This window comes from Rutidosis leptorrhynchoides, chromosome 10 (genome assembly GCF_046630445.1).
Source record: "Rutidosis leptorrhynchoides isolate AG116_Rl617_1_P2 chromosome 10, CSIRO_AGI_Rlap_v1, whole genome shotgun sequence".
Taxonomy (NCBI): Eukaryota; Viridiplantae; Streptophyta; class Magnoliopsida; order Asterales; family Asteraceae; genus Rutidosis; species Rutidosis leptorrhynchoides.
Genome location: NC_092342.1, coordinates 103,033,875 through 103,058,696, shown reverse-complemented (window position 1 = coordinate 103,058,696; position 24,822 = coordinate 103,033,875). Strand labels below are relative to the sequence as shown.

Genomic DNA, 24,822 nt, shown 5'->3' with positions numbered 1-24,822 from the left:
CATGGCGAAGCACTCAGTCGAATGAAACCCTTCTCAAGCAACTCTTGGGTTTGATTTAACAACTCTTGCATTTCCATTGGCGCTAAACGATAAGGAGTTTTAGCAATGGGGGTAGCCCCCGGAACTAACTCAATGCGAAATTTAACTTGTCTTTCCGCCGGAACACCCAGTAACTCGTCTGGAAAAACGTTTACGAATTCACTAACCACCGAAATTTCACGAATGGGTGGTGGCTCATCACGAGTATCAACAACATGGGCAAGAAAAGCCATGCCACCACTAACAAGAAAACAACGTGCCCGTGCAAAAGTGCATATCGGCACAAGTCTTCTTCGTTTATCACCGTGAATAATTAACTCTCCCCCACTAGGGGTCTTCACACGAATAAATTTTTCATGGCATGCAATATCGGCTCTATTATGATCGAGCCAATCCATACCAACAACGATATCAAAATCACCCAAAGTCATCGGGATAAGATCAATCTTAAAGTTTTCGGCACCAAAAACGACATCACAATTTTTACACACATCAACCACTAGCACCGTCTTGCCGTCCTCTATTTCGACTTCTACCGGACGACTTAACTTAGCTAACGGTCTATTAAGTCTCACCACAAGTTTTTGAGACACAAACGACAAATTTGCACCGCTATCAAATAGAATCCTTGCCGAATTAGAATTAACCATGAAAGTACATGAAATAACTTCGTTGGATTGTTTGGCTTCATCATTGGTCATCAAATAATTGCAACCCCTAGCCATACCTGCCGCCTTCTCCAACTTCTTAACATTATCGTTGCGCAAGTCGGGACACTCCGGCCTCTTGTGCCCTTCTTTACCACAATTATAACAAGTGACTTTGGTTGTAGAGGATGGGTTGGTGCAATCACGGGCCATGTGCCCCTTTCGTCCACAATTGTGACAAGAATAACGGAATTCTCCAGGAACACTCTTCTTCACAGTATTAGCACTTTCGAAACCCTTCTTACTCTTTTTGTTTGAAAAGTTCGAATGGCTCGAACCTTCAATCTTTCTCTTGTCGAACGTAAAGCCACCTTTTCACAACACAAGCGCCTCAAAACCTTTGGACATATTGAACAACTCATTAAAGCTCTTCACTACATTCACACTTATCTTCTCTTGATAACTATCATTCAAGATTCGATAGAAATCCTCTTTCAACATTTTATCATTCCCGACATACTCTGGGCAAAATTGGGTCTTGAACAAAAACACGGATTTGAGAGTGTTCAAATCCATCGACCCTTGCCTCAAGGAATGTAACTCGTCCTTAAGCCTAGTAAGATCGGCCGAAGTTCGGTATTCATCGAAAAACTCCACCTTGAATTAATCCCATGTGAACTCCATACATTGTTCTTCGCCATAAACTTGGATTTTTGCGTCCCACCACAATTTAGCATCACCCCTCAACATACTACACCCGTACCTTGTCTTCTTATCGAGAGGACATTCACAAGTACGGAAAGCCCCCTCCATATCGGAGATCCAACGGGCACTCTTAAGAGGGTCTCGTTCACCTTCAAAGGTGGGAGGTTGAGAATCCTTGAAATTCTTATAGAAAAAGTCCCGTCTTCCCACATTATCTTCATGAAGAACGGCCTTAACTTTCTCCTTTACTACATTGACTAGTTGCTCGTCAATCGTATCAAGAATCATTTTCTTAACATCCTCGAGGAACTCCGCCTTTTGACATTTAAAGATGGCCTCAACTTTGGCCGTGAACTCAACGTCCTCACTCGTACTTCCTCATTGGTGTCGTGTCCATTTCTCATCTTCATTCTATAAAACGGAAAAGATTAAACAATGAAACGAAAGGACTTAACACATATGTATATACATATACACCACACTACCCCGTCTTGCTTAACAATCGTCGTACATCGCTTGTTTGACACGATTTGAACCCGTAACAATGGTAGCTAATCATTGTTACGCGAGCACGTCGCATTAACTTGCTAGTACAACGTCTATCTCGCTTGACGATTGCTAACACAACACAAACAATCAGTGCAAGATTAGTTTACACAAACCTAAACACTAATCAACACCCGGTCCGACCCGTCTCCTACAAGTCCCGCATTTAAACGCATACACATTAAAGTCTAAGTCTAGGCACCTATCTCAAGTCGCCTAAATCCCTTAGACCATGCTCTGATACCACTTGTAACAACCCGATTTCAATTCACCAAAAACGTGTACCAATTTTTTTTTTGGTGCAGCACATCTGGACGGCGTTCAGATTTCTAGACGGCGTCCAGCAATGAAGGGTAGGACGGCGTCCAGCAGATCTGGACGGCGTCCAATTGGCCTTCCAGCTGCTGTCCCCGGGTCCAACTTACACGAGCGGAAATCCCGCTTCCCGACACTTTTAAACGAAAACCTTTTCACAACATATCACAATATAATAAACTAAGAGGTTTTCATCATCAAAACAAGTTTTACAACACCGGGCCCACATCGGTCCGAATTACGCATTTCGTTCAAAAATACAAGTTTCGACCATACTAGTTTAATTTCCAAACGACACTAGAGCATGGTGTTTGGGGTTAAACTACCCAAATCTTGGCCGAACTTCCAAAAGCTACCCAAAAGCATCCCCTATCAAAATAAGCAGGAGACCACTAATCCAACCGAATACCTTTTCCTTTGTCCGCACCAGAGCCTAAAAAGGTAAACAACGAGAGGGTAAGCTAAAGCTTAGTGAATGCAATAATTATACATATACATATATATCCTACTTACTTGCATCACTTACACAATACCATACACGAGCTAGCAATTCTACAACCATGCAAAACATTATGCATATACCAATAACCGCAATTCACAATGAGCTAGCAATACCAATAGCATATAGTTCATAATTAAATATGCTAACACAAAATTCGTACAACCATGGTTAACCAATCGAACAAGGGAACGGTACTTAAAAGACCGTCGGAGTTCATAACATCCATTAGTGTTACTTAAACACTGCGTAATCACTAATTCCCCCGGGTGATGTCTTGAACAACGCGACTCACTCACCCCCATGACAATGTGGCGTCTTAAACAACGCGACGAATACACATGTCAATCAAAACAATGAGTGGTGCCTTGAACACCGCGGCATCCACTCCCATGACAATGTGGTGCCTTGAACACCGCGGCATCCACATGTCAATCAACCAATGAGTAGTGTCTTAAACACCACGACAATACTACTCGTTACTTAGAATGTAGTGTCTTGATCAACGCGACAATGCCACATTCATAAAACACAAATAAATACATTATATACGGACACGCATAATTATTCCACTCACCTTACGCCTTTGGTGAATCAATAAACCAAGATCACGGCTTCAAGGTAACGTACCTATTACATTATGCACATATATCAATCATTCATTCAAGTTGGTCAACCAACTCACTCACTATCCTTAGGTCATTTTGACCCATGGTGCAATTCCGACCCATTTGCACACTTAACCCTAATATTGGGTCAACTTCGCCAAAAACCCTAACCCTAGCCATTTATGGTCTTAATACACATATAATCACAATGTTATCTCATTTTCACACTAACAAGACAACTTAGGTCATCAAAGACCCATTTTACCCATTCGAGGTTTCCACACCCATTCGGGTCACCACATGCCCAAATAGCACCCATTTACATAACATCTAGGTGTGCTAGTGGTTAACTAACCAATTTAAGACTCATAAACACATTTAACATTTTAAAACCCTAGGTTAGTCATCCTTGAGCCCTCATGACCCAAACTTACCCAAAAACCCACAAATCATTAACAAATGGGTTTTATGTTCATCACTAGCCCAAACCCTAACCCTTAAACACATTAAACTAAGGAAATCAAGTTTAGGACTTACCACCACAATTAAAACGTAGCAAGTGAGGAGATGAACAACTTTAATGCTCGAGCTCTAACACGAAACAAGCTTCTTCCTCTTCTATTTGAGCTTTCTCACACTTGAATCACACGCTCTCTCTAGAATTGAAGTGGAAGAGGTTTGGTGGTTGTAAGTGGAGTAAATGGTGCTCCAAAAACTGATCTAGGGCTTTAAATTCGGCCCCAAGTGAAATTACCAAAATACCCACTTTAAATATCTAAAAACAAGGCAGCTGGCCTGCCAGCTAATCTGGACGGCGTCCAGATTTCTGGACGGCATCCAGCCCTTTACAACGGGACGGCGTCCCACCAATTTGGACGGCATCCAAAGCATCTGAGAAAACAGGATCTTACATAATTGAAAGAGCAAATCGAGAGCAGAGAGATTGATGAAGCATTAGGGTTCACAATTCAAGTAAGAATCAGACTTCAACATCTATCTGTTCCATTAGAAATCGGAAATTAGAGTTCACGAAGGATTAGGGTTCGCACATGTTGAATCGATTTCCTCATATCTTTATGAATCACAAAATTGAAAGCAGATAATTGACGAAGAATTAGGGTCAATTGATTACCCTAATATTGTTTGGAATTGGTGAATTAATTGACCAAGAAACTCAATCTTGAAGATTGTATTTAAGATTAATATATTCATATTTGTATGACTTATGAATGATCTTTTTTTAGGCGTGTTTTGTAGTAGGTCTCTTAACATAAAGCAAAATCGAAGATGGGTCAGCAGAATCATTCGAAATAGGTAATTCTATCTAAAAAATAATTGTTTCGGTTATCATTTCAAGAAAGTTGTTTGATGATCACAAATTGTGTGATGAAATGTCTAAATTAAAAAAACTATTGTATATCAAGAAGCTCCATGTCATTTTGATCATTATTCATTGATTACATTTCTAAGATAGTTTAATTTTTCAAACTATGATCATCAAATCTTTTTTTCATCTCAATGATTATAATCATGTTCGATAATTTTCGATATTGAGCACCTAAATGATGAAGAAATCCTTGAATTTGGTTTCATTCGATTGCGGTCGAGTTTGTGAACATAAGTTGAACACTTCAGGCTCACTATATGATTGCAAATAAAGAGGAATAGTTGCTGTAAATTTACGGTAAATACAGTCCCTTTTTATCATACATATCTTCACAATATACTATGTAATACTTATCACTTGATTTTTTCTATTTACAGACATCGATTCAATTTACAAAGGTAACCATCTTTTTTAGAGACCAAACAACTTCTGTTGATCATAAGCTTCTACATTTATGCATTCAATTTCTATTTTGAATACAGATGGGTACAATATCAATCAAAAAGTTAATCTACTGGTGAATGCATTTTGCTTTCTCGAAAAGAATATGATGGAAAGGTAATTCTGCCAAATGTATATTATCATTTATTCAAAGTTTTTTCTTCCATTATCATTTTTAAATTTTGAGGTCTTAGGTACCAGCTCATATGACTTTTTGGGATGAAATTGAAGTTTTTAAATATGTTACGCATCAGTGGGTCTATTTTGTATGTCTGATTTATCTTAGATCAATGACATCAGCTGTGTCATCAAGGCGAGGCAAAAGATCTCATTTGACAAGAAACAACATGAAATAAAAGCTAGACAATCATAATAAGGTATTTGGTAAATCAAAATCTGCATCAATAGCTAAAAAATCTGCAAGACTACAACTGGTAACGATATCATCTTTACTATGTGCTAATATCATCTTTACTATGTGCTACGTCCCACGAGTGTGAACCTAAGAATATGCATTTATCTATAAATTACATTTTGGCACTTAATATATTTTATAGATCGATCATCGGAAGTCATACAACTTTGAGATGATGCTACAAAGGATGCGATGGAAGTGCTCCAGGTCACATGGCTTTTTTTTATATATTTAGTTAAATTCACATCAAATAACTCATATGTTTTATTCGATGGCTACTCAAGGGATTATTACAATACAAGGTTAACGGGTTGATCTCTGCTGTATCATCATTAATTTGGGAAACAAATGTTAGTTGTTATAATTTTATGATTTAGGGTTCTTATTCTACAACGATGAATGTGAATATCGAAAGACAATTTAGGGTTTGTAGTACAACGACTCATTTGCAGTTAACTTTTTCATGGTCATTTACGATTGTTAGTTGATTTTGAAAGTTTTTAATTTTTATCTTATTCTATACAAGGTTAGCGGGTTGATCTTTGCTGTATCATTATCATTAATTTGGGAAACAAAGGTTAGTTGTTATAATATTTTTGTTATGATTTTCTGATTTAGGGTTCTTATTGTACAACGATGAATGTGTATATCGAAAGCCAATATAGGGTTAGTAGTACAGCGACTCATTTACGGTTAATTTTTTCATGGTCAATTAGGGTTGTTAGTTGATTTTAAATATTTTAATTTTTATCTATACATCAACATTGTTAGATGTAATGTAATATGAATATAAATTGCTACTGATTATTGATAATCTGTTCATAAGCTCAGTTGTGTTTGATCTCCTAAATTATAGACACTTCCTTATGTGTTTAACACGCTACAGAAGAATATTCAAATGAAATCTATATTTAAGTTGAGATTGAGGGGACAAATCTCAGCCTTTAGATTGAGATTGATCAACGGATCAGATTAAAAGTCCCAATATATGGCGGAGGGGTATTTTCGTCCACACAGGCAAAATATGTTATACACCCACCGCTTGGAATTTCATTCCATCGTATCTGTATTTCACACACAAACACACACTTCTTTCTAGGGTTTCAACATCGACCGCTAATTTCCTTCGATCAACACCGATCAAAGCTGCCATTATCAACAATCATCAACAGCTATACACATTAATCGATTATCTTCCATCAAACATGGCTAAATCGGAGCATTCTCTAATCAAAAAATCGTCGTCGGCTGAAAAGCATGTTCCGGCTAATAAAAAAGCTCCGGCCAAAACTACTGGTAATTTTAACAAGTTTTGTTGATGTTCGTTTATAATCAATCAAGTTTGTTTGTATTCCTTTGATGATTTCAAATTTCAGGGTTTCGTCATATAGCATTCGTGTGTGTGCTTCTTTAAGCACATGATTTTTGTTGTGATTGTTTAATATGTGCTTTTTATCTTCTTTATGAGTTGCACATTTGTTGTTCTTAAATCAGATTGTATGTATAAGTTTTGTTATTACCTTTTAGGTTTTATCAATCACATGTGATTATTACAAGAAATCACTTTCGAATACACATTTAGCTGTTATATTTGCTTCTTTAATCACATGTTATTCGTTGTGATTGTTTAATATGTGCTTTTTATCTTTTGTATGAGTTGCACACCTTTTAGGTTTTATTCAATCACATGTGATTATATAATAAATCACTTTTGAAATCTGTTAACAAATGTTATTTGCTTCTTTAATCACATGTTATTTGTTGTGATTGTTTAATATGTGCCTTTTATCTGTGTATGAGTTGCATATCTGTTGTTGCTAAATCAGAGTGTAAGTATAAATTTTGTGAGTATCTTCTAGGTTTTTTCAATCACATGTGATTATACAAGAAATCACTATGGAATTCACATTTAGCTGTTAACAAATGATATCACCTTTGATTTGTTTTGTTCAATGTTACTGATTTACTTTTGTAAATCACATTTTTCAGGTAAAAGAAAACACCAGTCTGTTACCAATGCCGTTGATAATCCCAAACAGAAACACAAAGTTAAGGATGTTCCTTCTGATGATGAAGTTGAGTCTAAGCTACCTGCTCTTAGGCTAAGGACAACACCGACGCAGTTTGCAAAGATGATGTGTTCGTTGACCCCCGAACAAAAAGTTTGTGCCACGAGACTTGGGTTTCGTTCTTTAATTGGGTTTAATATAGACCAATTGCCGGGTAATCTTGTTTACTATGTTGTTGACAATTTCGATGGTGATGAGATGATAATAAAGACTCAAAAAGGAAACATTAAGGTTGATTCCCAAGCTGTCCACGATGTGTTTGGACTCGAAGATGTTGGTACTGATATAGACACCTTGGAACTCAAGCTTGGTAGTCTTTTTGTTCAAAATTGGTTGAATCAGTTTCCACCACCCCCGTTTGTCACCCGTTCATCTTCACTGTGTTCTAAGATCCTGACCTCAACGGAAGTTGATAGTATCTTTCAGATGAACTTTATCATGTTGTTTGCAAGCACGATGGTGTCATGTGAAAGAAATAGGAAAGTGAGTTCGTATGTGTTGATGAGGTTGTCTGACGATGTTGATATTTCAAGTATCAACTGGTCCATGTTTCTTCTTTCTTCATTGAAATATAGCAAAAATGGATGGAACAGAAATGATCCCAACTGTTTCTACACCGGTGCTGCTACTTTTCTCACCGTGAGTTATCTTTTCATTATCTATATATCATATATGATTTTCAACAATCTTTTTTACGAATTGGTTTGATAACTATGATTTTTTTCGTGTTTGTTTCTTAGCTGCTCTATCTCGACCGTACAAAGTTTGATTCTTTTCCTGTTGTTCGTGGGCGTCCAGTTTTCAAGAACTGGAAAGGAGCCATTGCGGTTCGTGCAAAGAAAGAGGCTGAGCTCGGATCATTTGGGCTGTTGGAACTTGCAGATGAATATGACGAAGAAGCAGAAAATGGGGAGGGTTTTCTCAAACTTGAAGATGAGGATAAGGCTGGTCTGCGTGCGATTGAGGTAGGTTTTTTTTTTTTTTTTTTTTTTTTTATTATAATTCAAACACCTGTTTTTACTAATTAAATCATGCTGTGTTAGTATGATTTTTTGTATTCAATCACCTGTGATTGAATTTTTGTATACAATCACATGTGATTGATTTTTTGTATACAATCACCTGTTTTCACTAATTAAATAATACTTGGTCTGATTATACATTCAGTAAATAATATTATATTATGCGATAACTTTGATCTTTTTTTATAACTATTCTAAGCTTTTTGCACATTATATGCAGGGTTATTGTGAAGTTATCGAGGAGAAGTTTAAATTGGTCAATGAGTTGAAGCATTTTTTATCACGGACAATACGTGAAAGTTTGTCCAAGTACCCAGATGAGAAGATATTGATATCTTATGAAAAGAAGTTGAACGAAGTCTTTAAAATGGATGTGTGTGATGTGAAGACTGACGATGAGATGGAGGATGAGTCAGAGGGAAAAGACGATGATGATGTCAACAATGATGAGTCAGAGGGAAAAGACGATGATGATGAGAAGAAGGCCGAGTCAGAGGGAACTGACTATGATGATGACGATGATGATGACCACGATGATGATGAGAAGAATGCTGATTCGGAGAAAAAAGATGATGAATGTGTTGATGTAAACAAGGTTGAGTCTGAGAAAAAGATTGATGATGGGCAATCCAAGGCTGATGATGATGTGAATGATGAGCAAGAAGTTAATCTTGATTCCGATGATCCAATTGTTCCAGTTGTGACAGAAGTTGTAGGTCCAAAGGTTGCTGAGAAAGATGTTGACAAAGATCAAAATGAAGAAGAGTACACATCTTTGACACAATGGTTTAACAACAACGTTAATGAGGTCGTTGATATTTGTGAAATTATATCTTTACTTAATGCACCAACAAGCCTTACATGGTTACCTGTTCATAATACTCCAACAATGATGAATTTAACACCGCCTACTTTTCATATCTTATCTCAGGAGGATAAATATGAGAACAAGGAGTATGATGAAGCTGTGAAATTGTTAGACAAGGGCAAGTTGGCAAGCAGCCCTGAAGTTGGAAAAACGTTACCGAAACAAACGGCTGTCCAGTCAAAGAAATTTTGTAAAAAAGCTATAAAGAAAGATCGGACAATCGTTCTTAGATCTGCTTATATCAACAAGCTGACTGTTGTGTCTGACATTCTGACAAACTCTGAGCTTATTTTGGCTATGGAATTATTTTCGATGAAGCTTAGCCCTTCGTGAGTTTTCTAAAATTTTTCCTTTTAATACATACAAATCCTTCTGCTTTATAAGCCAATCACATGTGATTATATTATGAAATCACATGTGATTTTATTATGAAATCACATGTGATTATATTCTGAAATCACATGTATTAAACTAAACCCCCCCCCCCCCTCCTTTTTTTTGTTTGTTAGTGAGACTGTTTTTGAATCAAGAAAAGGCAGCATGATACACCGTCTTAGTTTGGAATCACTTTGCCCCGATGTTTATGTTGAGGCTAGTGTAATTGATTTATGGAGCTTTATACTGAACGAAGAGCAAAAGTACAGAGGACAATCTAGCCCGTCTAGGTTTTTTTTCCCTTCTTCAATCATTGTAAGTTTTATCGTTTAAAAATTTTTATGTACTATATTAGCTTGCTGTTTCTATCTGTGTGTTATGGTTCTTAATACTTAGTCACATGTGATTGTTATATATAATCACATGTGATTGTTATATATATAATCACATGTGATTATTATAGATATAATTACATATTATTGTTATATATGATCACATGTGTTATTTTATTTACAGTATTCTTACTTGTATGACAACAAGAACATGAAAAAGGAAGATAAGCTGATGATAATCAAAGAAAGTGCTAATGCTTGGTTTCGATTTTTTCCAAAGCTTGCGTCACTCCGAAAAGTTGATCTTGTATGTTATTTCTAGCTTACATTTGTAGGCCTATTTGCCTTTATATCATAATCAATTATTTGTGTTCTAATAATTTCTTTCTTTTTTGATTTTTTACAACAGGTATTTTTCCCAATCTGCAGACATGGGCATTTCTTTGTCTTGGTGATTGACATGAAAGTTCCCAAGCTCTACATACTTGACAACTCTTCGGTAGTTAAAAACTATGCTGCAAGATACGCCAAAGTTTTCAATCTTTTGGTTAGTGTTTATTATAATATCATTACTTGTACGTTTTCCACTTCAATATCAGTTTTTTTTGCTTCCCCTGTTTACACTTAATGTTTTTAAACATCTGCTCAATCATTAATTTAATAACTATTCATTTTTTATGATTTTGTTTTTTCCAGCTATATGCTTTTGCTGAACATATGAAATTTCATAAGCATCCTTTTGCAAATCAAATTGAAAAATTGGAACGAATTAGGATTTCGCTGCCATGGAAAACAATAGATAATGTTGTGGATTGTGGCGTGTTTGCTATGTTCCACATGGACATGTTTAAAGCAAGATCAGAGAATGAGTGGTCTGATGTATTGGTGCCTGAGTCGGCTGAACAAAAGAATCAGCTACGGAAGCTGAGGATTCGCTATGCATCGAAGATTTTGTCGCATGATCTAAACATACATGCTGAGCAGATGTTAAGAAATGCAAGAAATTTTGCCGCATTCCATGAAAAGAAAGATTATAGGAAGGTTATCATTTCTGCAAAACAATCAAGAGGTGTCCGAGTTGAAAAAGCTAAAAATCAAGAGGTGCATGACCAGCAATCTAATGAAGAGTGAAGTTTTTTGAAGATGTATTTTATTGTTCTGCTTTGATAGTTCAGTGTATGGTTAGATGTAGATGGTTGGAAAGATGTGTTTTGGTTAATGACATGTTAGTGGTTAGATGTTGATGGCTCTTTTGGTCAAGATGTTTTTTGGTTAATGACATGCTACTTGATATTTTAATGCATGGTTTAGATGTTCATATATTTATTGTCTCTAATGCTTGGATGGTTATGATTCTTGGTGGTTGATGGTTGATTAAAAATACTATACAGCTACAAGTTATTCCTCATGCAATCACATGTGATTTTTGCATTTGCAATCACAAGTGATAATACATAACAATCACATGTGATATTACATATATAATCACTTGTCTTGTTCAATCAAATCTGATGGTAATATAAAATCACATGTGATTGAACTACTTAATCACATGTGATTTTAGTATATAATCACAACCGTTAACATACTTTATGTGATATAAAATCACATGTGATTGAACTACTTAATCACATGTGATTTTAGTATATAATCACAACCGTTAACATACATTATGTGATATAAAATCACATGTGATTGAACTACTTAATCTCATGTCATTGTCTTATTCAATCAAATCTGATTGTAATATAAAATCACATGTGATTGAACTACTTAATCACATATGATTTTAGTACATAATCACAACCGTTAACTACATTCTTTTACAAATTGATTTTGCAAAGACCTCTCACCACCATTAGGACCCATCACATGGTTTTTGGGTTTAGGGACTAATTGATTTTACAAATGATTCTTAATGTCATTGGCTTTATTCAATCACATGTGATTATAATATAAAATCACATGTGATTGAACTACTTAATCACATGTGATTACAGTATATAATCACAACTGTTGATATACATTCTGTAAAATCAAAACCATAAATAAAAAATGTTCCAAACACATTAACAATTTTTAACAGTTGTTCTTGAAATAAAGTAACAAAATATAAAAAAATGAAAGTCAAACATTTAATAGGAAAACCAAAATTAACAATTGTACGAATATAAAAAATAAAAAATAAAAAATAAAATCAACGTTTGTCTTTGTCACAACCCCTGCAATTGTGTTCATGTGATCCACAATTACTGCAAGTAATCTTTCTTTTTTTGCTTTCCAAAATTCCTTTCTCTTTTCCACTCATGAGACGCTTATCTTTTCCACAACCTTTGTATCTCCCAACCGGTGGGTTTTGTATGTCTAATGAATTAGGTTTTGAAACACCAACCATTTCTTGTATGACATCATCTTTTTTCTTAAACTGTTTTGGCACTTGAGCCTCAACTTCTTTCTTCACCATTTTAACTTTTTCAAGAAGCACTTGTAGCATCGTTTCATCCTGCCCAATTAGTTCAACACAATCATCAATAACTGATGTGATTTCATTAATAGAATTTTGAACAGCAATGTTTTCGTTGCCATATCTGTTTCTCCTTGATCTTAACTCTGGTGGTATTATATCCCTTCTCCAACGCCTCATTATGTATTTTTCAGGGATTTCATCTATATTATCGTTCTTCAATACCCAAAAACAATGTCTACAAAGAAGACCAAATCTTAGATAGTGTCTACATGTACATATTATTGATCCATCTTGGCGGTTATGAAGTACCTTCATAATGAAAAAAGTATGAAACTGATGTATAAGCCAATCACAAGTGATAAGTACCTATTTAAATATGACAACTGACGTATAAGTCAATCACAAGTGATAAGTACCTATTTAAACTATTTTAACAAGTGAGATTCAAACTATTGCACAAATGTTATTCCATACATGAAAAAATATGTAAATTAGTTTACCTTGTATTTGAAGAACTCTTTTTCTTCATTCGAGCCTTCCCTTTTATCCTCCATACTCGAGCCTTCATCTTTTTTCCCTTCATTCGAACCTTCATTTTTCTTCCCTTCATTCGAGCATTCCTTTCTCTTTTCCAATTTCTCTTTAACAACAAATATTTCCGTGTATTCCTCTTTGTCCATTTTATCCAACGAACATTTATACAAAGCTGCAACAATCTCTTGTTGAATAATCAGAAAATTGTATTCGTGTATACCTTCGATGCATGTTTTTCAATTCTTAGCAACGTTAATAATTTTGGGTTTTTCTTGATTGTCTGTACATCCAAAGATTCTTGTTTTGACCTCTGTTTTAACATGGCAGATTCAAAGCCGTCCATAAAAGTCAACAGATTTGATGCAGATCTTGTAAAGTGTGAAAAAAAGCATTTTCACTCTCTGATCTTGAAGTAGTTCGCATCAAACCAAACATTTCAGTCTCGATGAAATATGCTGGTATCCAACTTGATCTAACATCAAACATATATTTGAACCAACTGTCATTCTTCAATGAAAAATCGTCCATCAACTTTTCCCATTTTTCTTCAAAAACAGTTGGTTCTATGTACATATTCCACACAATTTTATCAAATCTCTTCTTGAAGTCTTTTTCTTGTTTGTCTTCAATATTAGGATTTGCTTCTTGAATCTGTAATCACATTTGATTGGTTAATAATTCATATTAAGAAAATTATGTATATGTATCATTAACCATTTCAATCGCATGTGATTAGTTACATGTAGTCTTCAATAACAAAACTCATACCTTTGATGGCACCTTCCTCATAATGTGCCACATGCATAGTCTATGCTTTGCCGTCTTAAAGACCTCTTTTATGGCTATCGCCATTGATTTATCCTGATCTGTCACAATCATGTTTGGCTCTTTCCCGAATGTATTCATGAAGCAATTAAGTAGCCATTTGTAACTCTCGGCTGTTTCATCCTTGATCATTGCCGCAGCAACAGTGACACACCTACGGTGGTTATCTATTCCAGTAAATGGTACAAACTTGAGGTTGTACCTGTTAATAAAAAGACAATGTTAGAAACTCAGATAAGCCAAACAACCTGTCAATCACATGTGATTAGAAGCTGTAAAAACCAGGTATCATACCTGTTAGTTCTATATGTTGCATCAAATGAGATAACATCACTAAACTCCTTGTAGTTGCACTTTGCAACTTCATCCGCCCAGAAAATGGAATGTAATTGACTTTTTTCAAGCTTGTACTCAAATGAAAAACCAGGAACATATTTTTTCCTTTCTTCCATTTTGTTAACGAGCATTTGAGAATCAGTTGCATTGATAAACACATTCAAATCTCGTTTCCAGTTTCTGAAGTCAATTACAGTTCCATGAACATTTTTTTTCAGACCCTTTCATATTGCTGTAAACTTCGTATGCCTTTGTTGGACCAATATTTGATACCGTCGAATGGTATACAAACAACTTCTCTGCATACCTCATTTGTGTAGCGACCCCGACAAATCGTCAAGTGACGGCGTCGACTACGTGGGTCCCATTACCTGGTCATAAGTCTTTATGACAAAGTTTGACCAAAATATGTCGCCTTCATTTCAAAATAAAGATTGTTTCCAAAGTTTACAAGAATTGTTCAACCAACAGTTAAGTTACAAGGTTATAAGTACATTTGAAATCTAGGCGACACGGTTTAAAGTAAAGTCAAAAGACGCTCCAAGTAATGCATGTATACACGACATCCAATGCAAGTATCAAATAGTGAGCGGAAGCATGTATCACATATCGTGCAAGACCTGAGAAAAAAACATAGAAATCTGTCAACGAAAACGTTGGTGAAATCATAGGTTTAAGTAAGTAAGTACAAGTGAACCACAAGATTTGCATCAATGAAATAATAGTAATACATTCCAAAAGTTTGTTTCACGAGCACCCAATTATCAAAGCTTAACATTCCATCCATTGTATACCCCATCCATAGTGCTAGAACAAACACTGATTCTCGAAAATATATTTCATCCGTAGACGGTAGCGAACCGTCAAAGATGAGGGTTGTCAACCCATATGGCCATATAACATAAGTTCTCGCTTACACCCGGCAAGTGTAACTAATGATAATCGAATTGAGGATTTTTGTTCTAAACTCGTATGTAGAATGTTTGTTTTCCCGTTCTTGTGTTCACTTAGTTCAAAAGAATCGTTTATGTTTTCTCATCCCAAATATAAGTTCAAAAAGAGTAAAAGTGGGACTATGATCTCACCTTGTATGCACGAACCAAAAAGTACTTCAACAAGTAACGTGTGCAAAGAACACTGCTAGTCTTGACCTAAACAAATAGGTTGTATCAATAACGATAGTCACGAAGGGTAAAGATGTTCAATTAGTCCTATGGCTCGTTACGACTCGATTATATTAGCATGTGAATCAACTAGTCAAGTTTCATGCAAGATACAAGTAAATAATCATGTTAGAAAGGTTGTATAAGTATTTGGTTAAGTTTGATTAAAAGTCAACTTGGTCGGGTCAAAGTCAACGAAAAAGTCAACGGGGTCGGGTTGGGTATCCGACAATTTTTCTAAGTTATATAATCATATATGAGCATGTTGGCCAAGTTTCATGTTAATCGGAGGTCCGTAGCATAGCAAACATTTTTATGTCAAATGACCAACGCAACAGCCAGTTTTAGTACAATGGGACGGCGTCCCAAATGGCTAGACGGCGTCTCGATTAAAAGAGTGGGACGGCGTCCCCAATTCCTAGACGGCGTCTAGGTTAGAAGAGTGGGACGTCGTCCTGGGTATCTGGACGGCGTCCTGAGGTGTTTCCAGGCCCTGGTTGCTGAAACTCCTAAGTGCACGAATCAAAACTCAACCCAACACAATTTACAAACCGCAAACATTCAAGGCATGCATTTTATATCACCGGAAAGGTATTTTGACAAGGAATGCAACTATGCACTTTTTATCATTCAAACTTTCATTTACAACAACTAAAAACCGCAATCAATGCTCCTCATTCAATGCATACAAGTCATAAACGCCATTTAATGATTCGATAGCCAAATTACATGAACAATATGCCGTTTTGAAGGTAATTAAGCATACAACACAACCTAACACTTACAATTAACATTTCATGTCATTTAATGCATCAAAAATCCATTCCTAGTTCATGAAACCCTAACCAAAAATCACCAAATTTCATAATCAAGTTTAAGAGGTTTCTTAGATCAATCTTTACATCCAAATGAAGCTAATGATACTAGTAACACTTTTAAAACATGCACATTAACAATCTAATAACATTTGATCATCCAAAATCAAGGATTTAGCAAGTAATTTTCATAATGATCTAGTTACACCAAAAACAACAAATCGAGCATACAAATTACATACACGACATCACAATGAGCCATAGACACTAATTAACAACTTTATAACTCAAAAATCTCAAGAACACATAAAATTAGTGATTTTAGAAAGTTACCCAAAAGAGATGAAGTTGGTATCAAATTGGAGAGGATGAAGAGAGGATTCCAAATATGTATTTTGTTTTGATTGAAGCTTGCTAGATCATGAATGGATGATGAATCTTGATGATGAAGATTGAAAGAAAAGTTGAAAGTGTTAAAGGAAAATGGAAATGAAAATGGAAATGAATGAATGGATGAGAAAGGGTGTTGACTAGTTGACCTAGTCACACCTTTGATCACTTGGCAAAAATGGTCCCTCTAGTTCGGGTGCGGGTGCGTGAATTAACCAAACGAATTATTTTAAATTACACGAGAGTACGGGAGACGTTATCTTCCAACAACGAGAATATTTAAAATGTTACATAACAAAGGATACGAATCTAGATACGAAGGGTATTATTTAAAAAGAAAAAGACGGGCGTTAAAATAATTTAACGGAAAAATGCGGGATGTTACATTATCCACACCTCAAAAGAAATTTCGTCCCGAAATTTAGTTGGAAGTAGTAGTCGATATCTCTTACTCGAGACTTTACGTTGTCCATGCAATGAATAAGTGAAAGTACGTCCTTGAGTGTTCTCATGAGTTGGATAGTCAGGGTTTTACGTTGTATTTGGGTTTGGTTTTACGATCCCCGGTTTCAACTGGTTTTCCCTATGAAGAGAAGTTGTCATCGATAGTTGATGTATCTAGCAGGATTGCACGCTCCTGTTCCGCAGGACACGTTTCTAAGTTTGTTACACGAAATGTAGGGTAAACGGAAACTTAATTGAGTCGGGAGTTCTAAACGGTAGGAAGCGGTTCCGATACGCCCCAAGGTTTCAAAAGGTTCAATATTGCGGATATAGTCTTTCTCGATTTCCCAAAATGGATTACACCCTTCCAAGGTGCGGTTTCCCAATATTACGCGGTTACACACTGGGTTTGGTGAGGTTCTCCTCTAAGTTTGGTATAACTCTTCTGGCGACAATGGGTTGTCTCGAGCCCTTCTCGGACTTGAACGATCTCAATTGTTGTTTCTTGATGGAGTTCAGATTTCGGTGGTTGATGCTTTGGTTAAATGAGCAGGGGTATGACATTAGCGGTCATATAGGGTTTCGGAAAGCGCGTGTGAACACACGAGTGGTGACTACTGTGGTAAGAGTGATCTACTAAAGGTGACAATACGAGTTTGTGACATGTCTTTCCAAGACGTAAATCGTTCGTTTGCTCGGTTCGTCGGTTTGTGGGTGGTACGCGGTACTCATGTCTAAGCGGGTCTCCAAGGTTTCTTGCAAAACTAGAAGTGAAACGAGTATTTCGATACGTGATAATTGACAAAGATGCACCGTGTTGGAATAGAATCTCTTAATATACGTTTGAACAAGTTAGTTAGGGTTCGAAAATGTTCGTTAGAACTATTCACCCTCGTGGCGAATACTATTGTAATATGAAGAGTTTCTCTATCCATGGAGAAATGTTACAAGGAGTTTCCTTAAACGGAAATGCGAGCGATAAAGATAGGAGTGAAATGAGGACTTAGAATAGGATGAGCTTACATCTCGGGGTTGCCATAACGTGCCTCTAGTTGTCAAAAGTTGAAGTCTGAATGAGAAACGAGATAGTACACGTAGTTGTATAGTTCGGGGTTGGATAATAGTTGACCGATTATCAGAAACACAAGGGCGTTAAGTCAAAGAAGAGTGAAGTATCGTTGGATTGTGTGTTATCTTAAATTCCAGTAATATTAGACGGTGACGGTGAAATAACAGAGGTAGGTAGTGTGGTACGGGATGACGAGAAAATTGATCGGATCCACAATTTAGTATTCGAATTCTTCGTGCAAAATAACGAATTTTAGTTATGTTGATTTTTGAGACGAGAGAGTATGCCTTTCGGCGTTCAAGTAGAAATATTTCCATGTTTGAGTTCCATTTGTTGCTATACGATTTTAACTAGAATTGTTGGTGTGAAGAATCACGCTCAAGGTTCGAACACGGAGAGGTTTAAAGTTTTCCTTAGTGAGTTAACGAGTTTAAAAGTCGTGTAACACGAGAAAAGTCAGAAATGAATCTTCGGTAAAAATAGACGAGATCTAAGATTTTACGAATACAAGTCTGAGTTGGGAGAGTTTCCTGATTACATGTGGCTTGATTTCGAGATTGATTGTAATGCCTTGACCATTAACATCATGGTCTAGAAAATTGGACTTCGTTCAACAGAAATTCTCACTCGGAGAATTTGGTATAAAGTTGCTCTTTTCTCAAAAGTTCGAGCGTAAGATGGTGATGTTGTTCGTTTTCCTTCTTTACTTAAATAAGTTAAGATGTCATCTATAAATATGATAACAGATTTGTCTAGATAAGTTGCATACGTGATTTGGGAGGTTCATGAATACGGACGGAGTCCTAAATAAATCAAACGGTACTAAGAGAGATTTACAACTAACGTTGCGAGTTCGGAAAGTGGCTTAGGAGACATCGTCTCCCTTAACCCCCAATTGATGATAACCGGAACGGAGGTCGATTTGGAACATACGGGATTCGTGCAAATAATCATGAGGTCATGGATGCGAGGGAGAGGGTATCGGTTTCCAACCGAAAATTTCTTAGTTCACAATAATCTATACATAAATGTAGGGCAAAAATTTCTCCTTAATGAATAGGTTTTGAGTTCCTTAGTTCTATTGGTGTCGAGTTCAATTTCTTAACGTATATCCTCCGATAATGTTTATAGGCACACAAAATTTTTTTTTTTTTTTTTTTTTTTTTTTTCGTTGGTCGCTTAAATCGCCTAAGTAGTATCTAGGGGAAAAGATGGAAGGTAATGAGTACAAGTCAAAGTCTTGGTTGTAAAACGTCTAGCGGTAATCGAATCGAATCGAACAAGTATGAAGTATACGGTTTGTTGTGAAGGAACGTACCCGTTACTAGTCCATCGTCGTTCCGGGCATCCTAGGTGTCGATGTTGAAGGTTCAACGGCGTGCGTTGGGGTTGATTTTCTTATTTGGGCACACATTCCTAAAATGACCCAGTTGGCCACATTCGAAGCAAGCACCCGTTCTGTGTGCGTTGGGCATCTTTCGAGCGACGGGACCTTGGCGCCGGTGGCGAAACCTGCCACATCCTTCAAAGTGATGCTTGTGGCATTCGTTACAAAAAGGTAGTTTTCCGGTATAGCCTTTCTTGTCGTTGGAGGCGAAAGGCTTCTTGGAGAGGTTGTTGTGGTTGTGGTTGCTTGATTGAGAGGCTCTCCATGTTCTTTTGTTGTTACTCGGGTGGTTCTCGACCATTGGTGCCGGTGCTTCCATTTCATTCACCGTTTCTAAAGTTTGGCGGGCCATTGTTAAAGCCTCTTGTAGGTTAGTGGATTGAGATGTCATTACCTTGTGTTGAATGCTCTTAGGGAGGCCATCCATGTAAAGTTCGACTCTTAGGGATTCGGGAGTCATGAGATTTGGACACATCGAGACTAGTTCGGTAAACCGTTGATTATAAGCTTCGAGGTCATTTCCGGCCGTTTTTAAATTCCTTAGACCCTGTTCGAGCCTTCGAGTCTCGTCGTGCGGGAAGTATTCGGTGATCATTCTTTCTCTTAATTCGGTCCAAGAGAGTGTGTGGGCTTCATCGCTTTCCACCAATTGTACATACGTGTTCCACCACGAGAGAGCAATGCCGGTGAAAGTGAGGGTGAAAAACTTGACCTTATCTTGGTTTCGACAACCGCTCGTATCAAAAACGGTCTCCATTTGTTCAAACCATCGGGTGAGAATAATCGGTCCTCCGGTTCCATCGAAAGTGGGAGGGTTGTACTTCATGAAGTTCTTGTAGGAGCAACCTTCGCTTGAATTACCGGTTCCATGATTGTTGTTGTTAGAAAAGTGATCGGTCATGGCCGTACCCACGGCGGTGGTTATCATTCGTTGAAGAGCTTGTTCTAGGGTTTCGAGAGGAGTATTGTGTTGACCTTGGTGAGCCATTGTTCCTTCATGACACAAGAATATCGTTGGTTAGTATTTTCAACAATACTAACCGTGGCATGGAATAAGGATAGAGAGAAAATTTTCCTTGACTCGCCTTAAATTCTCTATGTCATAATGTCGGAACGTCCATGTGAATCACCGTAATATAATCCCGGAAATTATATTACCCTGATTCTCATGTGCATTTAACATTACTTCATAAAGTCAAGGTGGCGCATCAACAAAATTTATCAACGTAAGATCAAGATCGAATACGAGTTAGATATGATAGAAGGGTTCGAGTATAAATGCACAAATAGTCAAGTAATTCCTACTTCAGTCTATATGCCGGTTGTAGTCTAGATTCACCTATGTACCCTATGACTCGGGGTGGACACAAATGAACTCTAAATCCCTACAACCAAGGCTCTGATACCACTTGTAGCGACCCCGACAAATCGTCAAGTGACGGCGTCGACTACGTGGGTCCCATTACCTGGTCATAAGTCTTTATGACAAAGTTTGACCAAAATATGTCGCCTTCATTTCAAAATAAAGATTGTTTCCAAAGTTTACAAGAATTGTTCAACCAACAGTTAAGTTACAAGGTTATAAGTACATTTGAAATCTAGGCGACACGGTTTAAAGTAAAGTCAAAAGACGCTCCAAGTAATGCATGTATACACGACATCCAATGCAAGTATCAAATAGTGAGCGGAAGCATGTATCACATATCGTGCAAGACCTGAGAAAAAAACATAGAAATCTGTCAACGAAAACGTTGGTGAAATCATAGGTTTAAGTAAGTAAGTACAAGTGAACCACAAGATTTGCATCAATGAAATAATAGTAATACATTCCAAAAGTTTGTTTCACGAGCACCCAATTATCAAAGCTTAACATTCCATCCATTGTATACCCCATCCATAGTGCTAGAACAAACACTGATTCTCGAAAATATATTTCATCCGTAGACGGTAGCGAACCGTCAAAGATGAGGGTTGTCAACCCATATGGCCATATAACATAAGTTCTCGCTTACACCCGGCAAGTGTAACTAATGATAATCGAATTGAGGATTTTTGTTCTAAACTCGTATGTAGAATGTTTGTTTTCCCGTTCTTGTGTTCACTTAGTTCAAAAGAATCGTTTATGTTTTCTCATCCCAAATATAAGTTCAAAAAGAGTAAAAGTGGGACTATGATCTCACCTTGTATGCACGAACCAAAAAGTACTTCGACAAGTAACGTGTGCAAAGAACACTGCTAGTCTTGACCTAAACAAATAGGTTGTATCAATAACGATAGTCACGAAGGGTAAAGATGTTCAATTAGTCCTATGGCTCGTTACGACTCGATTATATTAGCATGTGAATCAACTAGTCAAGTTTCATGCAAGATACAAGTAAATAATCATGTTAGAAAGGTTGTATAAGTATTTGGTTAAGTTTGATTAAAAGTCAACTTGGTCGGGTCAAAGTCAACGAAAAAGTCAACGGGGTCGGGTTGGGTATCCGACAATTTTTCTAAGTTATATAATCATATATGAGCATGTTGGCCAAGTTTCATGTTAATCGGAGGTCCGTAGCATAGCAAACATTTTTATGTCAAATGACCAACGCAACAGCCAGTTTTAGTACAATGGGACGGCGTCCCAAATGGCTAGACGGCGTCTCGATTAAAAGAGTGGGACGGCGTCCCCAATTCCTAGACGGCGTCTAGGTTAGAAGAGTGGGACGTCGTCCTGGGTATCTGGACGGCGTCCTGAGGTGTTTCCAGGCCCTGGTTGCTGAAACTCCTAAGTGCACGAATCAAAACTCAACCCAACACAATTTACAAACCGCAAACATTCAAGGCATGCATTTTATATCACCGGAAAGGTATTTTGACAAGGAATGCAACTATGCACTTTTTATCATTCAAACTTTCATTTACAACAACCAAAAACCGCAATCAATGCTCCTCATTCAATGCATACAAGTCATAAACGCCATTTAATGATTCGATAGCCAAATTACATGAACAATATGCCGTTTCGAAGGTAATTAAGCATACAACACAACCTAACACTTACAATTAACATTTCATGTCATTTAATGCATCAAAAATCCATTCCTAGTTCATGAAACCCTAACCAAAAATCACCAAATTTCATAATCAAGTTTAAGAGGTTTCTTAGATCAATCTTTACATCCAAATGAAGCTAATGATACTAGTAACACTTTTAAAACATGCACATTAACAATCTAATAACATTTGATCATCCAAAATCAAGGATTTAGCAAGTAATTTTCATAATGATCTAGTTACACCAAAAACAACAAATCGAGCATACAAATTACATACACGACATCACAATGAGCCATAGACACTAATTAACAACTTTATAACTCAAAAATCTCAAGAACACATAAAATTAGTGATTTTAGAAAGTTACCCAAAAGAGATGAAGTTGGTATCAAATTGGAGAGGATGAAGAGAGGATTCCAAATATGTATTTTGTTTTGATTGAAGCTTGCTAGATCATGAATGGATGATGAATCTTGATGATGAAGATTGAAAGAAAAGTTGAAAGTGTTAAAGGAAAATGGAAATGAAAATGGAAATGAATGAATGGATGAGAAAGGGTGTTGACTAGTTGACCTAGTCACACCTTTGATCACTTGGCAAAAATGGTCCCTCTAGTTCGGGTGCGGGTGCGTGAATTAACCAAACGAATTATTTTAAATTACACGAGAGTACGGGAGACGTTATCTTCCAACAACGAGAATATTTAAAATGTTACATAACAAAGGATACGAATCTAGATACGAAGGGTATTATTTAAAAAGAAAAAGACGGGCGTTAAAATAATTTAACGGAAAAATGCGGGATGTTACAATTTGTCTTTCCTTTTTACTTAAATGTCTGTATTCTATCGGTAGCAACTCATGATTATGTTGTTCTTCAAAGTCAGCAAGAACGAAAGTATCTGTTCCATACACCCGGTCGAATCTAACTTTAGCCCTACATCTTGTGCATTCCATGTTGCTTTTCCGAATTGGCTTTTTAGTTTCTTGTAATGTGTCAAAGTAGACTTCCTTTGGTGTGCCAGCCTTGTTGCATAAGTAATACTTTTGTTTCACTAATCCAGATTTTGCAGTTTTTTGTCCAGCCTTTCTTATGTCAAAACATGCATGATATGCATATAACCTATACATCTCTTCACATTGATCAAGTGTTCCATAATTATGACCAATGACCGGTAAGAAAAGTTTGTCAACAATTGGTGCATAATACAATGATCCACCCGGTGTTTCGTTTTTACGTGTTGCAGTTGCTTTTGGTGAATTATAATCTGTGGAAAACAAATTACAATGTTAATTGAATGTTTAACTGAAATAAGAGACAATATACATATCACATAATATATTATCATATAACGCAATCACATGTGATTCAATAAGTAAAAATTTACAACAATTCTATTTTCAACTTCATCTTCATTGTATTCATCAGTAATCACTTTAAATCCCAGTAATGTATTATCATAAAACAATCACATGTGATTTTTACAAGAAATTACATGTGATTTTACACCAGATATTACTTAAAGTCACAAAAACACTAATTCATTAAAAGCTAATCACATGTGATTGAATGAGTAAAAATTTACAACAATTCGATTTTTATCTTCATCTTCATTGTATTCATCAGGAACCACTTTTAAATCCCAGTAATGTATTATCATAAAACAATCACATGTGATTTTACAATATATTACATGTGATTTTACACAAGACATTACTTAAAGTCACAAAAACACTAATTCATTAAAAGCTAATCACATGTGATTCAAGACAACGATATACATACCATCATTATTCTGGATTTCGTTGATGTCTTCATCACTGATATCGTATTCCCTCTCTGGTTCCATTGCTTAAATTGAAGGTGTATATGAATTGATTGATCAATGAATTCGTATGTTAAGCAATTCGGAGTGAACGAGTGATTATCAATCTAAGTTAACGACGTTAGGTAATCGTATAATCAAGCAATCCGACTGAATTAATCAGAGTTAATGATGGAATCGAACTGTTTGTTCGCCGGATAATCGTCAATCGCCATCACCAGGATCGTTTAGGGTTTTTGAAGGTTTTCGTTCGAGAGTGA

At 36.5% G+C, this 24,822-nt stretch overlaps 3 protein-coding genes across 3 annotated transcripts; 1 reads left to right on the top strand and 2 right to left on the bottom strand.

Moving 5' to 3' along the window:
• Positions 1-8,907: 8,907 nt before the first annotated feature.
• On the top strand, positions 8,908-11,590 carry LOC139870505 (uncharacterized). The gene is made up of 6 exons (XM_071858297.1): positions 8,908-9,501; positions 9,625-9,890; positions 10,071-10,251; positions 10,453-10,575; positions 10,678-10,815; positions 10,965-11,590. The coding sequence occupies exons 1-6, from the start codon at positions 8,908-8,910 to the stop codon at positions 11,397-11,399; spliced, it is 1,737 nt and encodes a 578-aa protein (XP_071714398.1). The 3' UTR covers positions 11,400-11,590.
• A 2,027-nt stretch (positions 11,591-13,617) lies between these two features.
• LOC139870504 (protein FAR-RED IMPAIRED RESPONSE 1-like) lies at positions 13,618-14,148 on the bottom strand. The gene is made up of 2 exons (XM_071858296.1): positions 14,038-14,148; positions 13,618-13,920 (listed from the first exon to the last, which is right to left on the bottom strand). The coding sequence occupies exons 1-2, from the start codon at positions 14,146-14,148 to the stop codon at positions 13,618-13,620; spliced, it is 414 nt and encodes a 137-aa protein (XP_071714397.1).
• Positions 14,149-14,182: 34 nt separating this feature from the next.
• LOC139870503 (protein FAR1-RELATED SEQUENCE 2-like) lies at positions 14,183-24,586 on the bottom strand. The gene is made up of 5 exons (XM_071858295.1): positions 24,523-24,586; positions 23,596-24,004; positions 14,389-14,610; positions 14,249-14,296; positions 14,183-14,207 (listed from the first exon to the last, which is right to left on the bottom strand). Exons 1-5 carry the CDS (start codon positions 24,584-24,586, stop codon positions 14,183-14,185), a joined length of 768 nt encoding a protein of 255 aa, XP_071714396.1.
• Between the last annotated feature and the right edge of the window lie 236 nt (positions 24,587-24,822).

Bases quoted from the DNA above. Each gene is read 5' to 3' on its own strand.
- LOC139870504 (XM_071858296.1), bottom strand. From the start codon at position 14,148: ATGATTGTGACAGATCAGGATAAATCAATGGCGATAGCCATAAAAGAG. The intron at 13,921-14,037 runs GTATGAGTTTTG...ATGTGATTACAG, and splicing joins TGAGGAAGGTGCCATCAAAG to ATTCAAGAAGCAAATCCTAA.
- LOC139870505 (XM_071858297.1), top strand. From the start codon at position 8,908: ATGCAGGGTTATTGTGAAGTTATCGAGGAGAAGTTTAAATTGGTCAAT. The intron at 9,891-10,070 runs GTGAGTTTTCTA...TTTGTTTGTTAG, and splicing joins TCGATGAAGCTTAGCCCTTC to TGAGACTGTTTTTGAATCAA. The intron at 10,816-10,964 runs GTTAGTGTTTAT...TGTTTTTTCCAG, and splicing joins CCAAAGTTTTCAATCTTTTG to CTATATGCTTTTGCTGAACA.
- LOC139870503 (XM_071858295.1), bottom strand. From the start codon at position 24,586: ATGGAACCAGAGAGGGAATACGATATCAGTGATGAAGACATCAACGAA. The intron at 24,005-24,522 runs GTATGTATATCG...TGTTTTCCACAG, and splicing joins CGAAATCCAGAATAATGATG to ATTATAATTCACCAAAAGCA. The intron at 14,611-23,595 runs GTTGCTACCGAT...AATTGACTTCAG, and splicing joins GAAGAACAACATAATCATGA to AAACTGGAAACGAGATTTGA.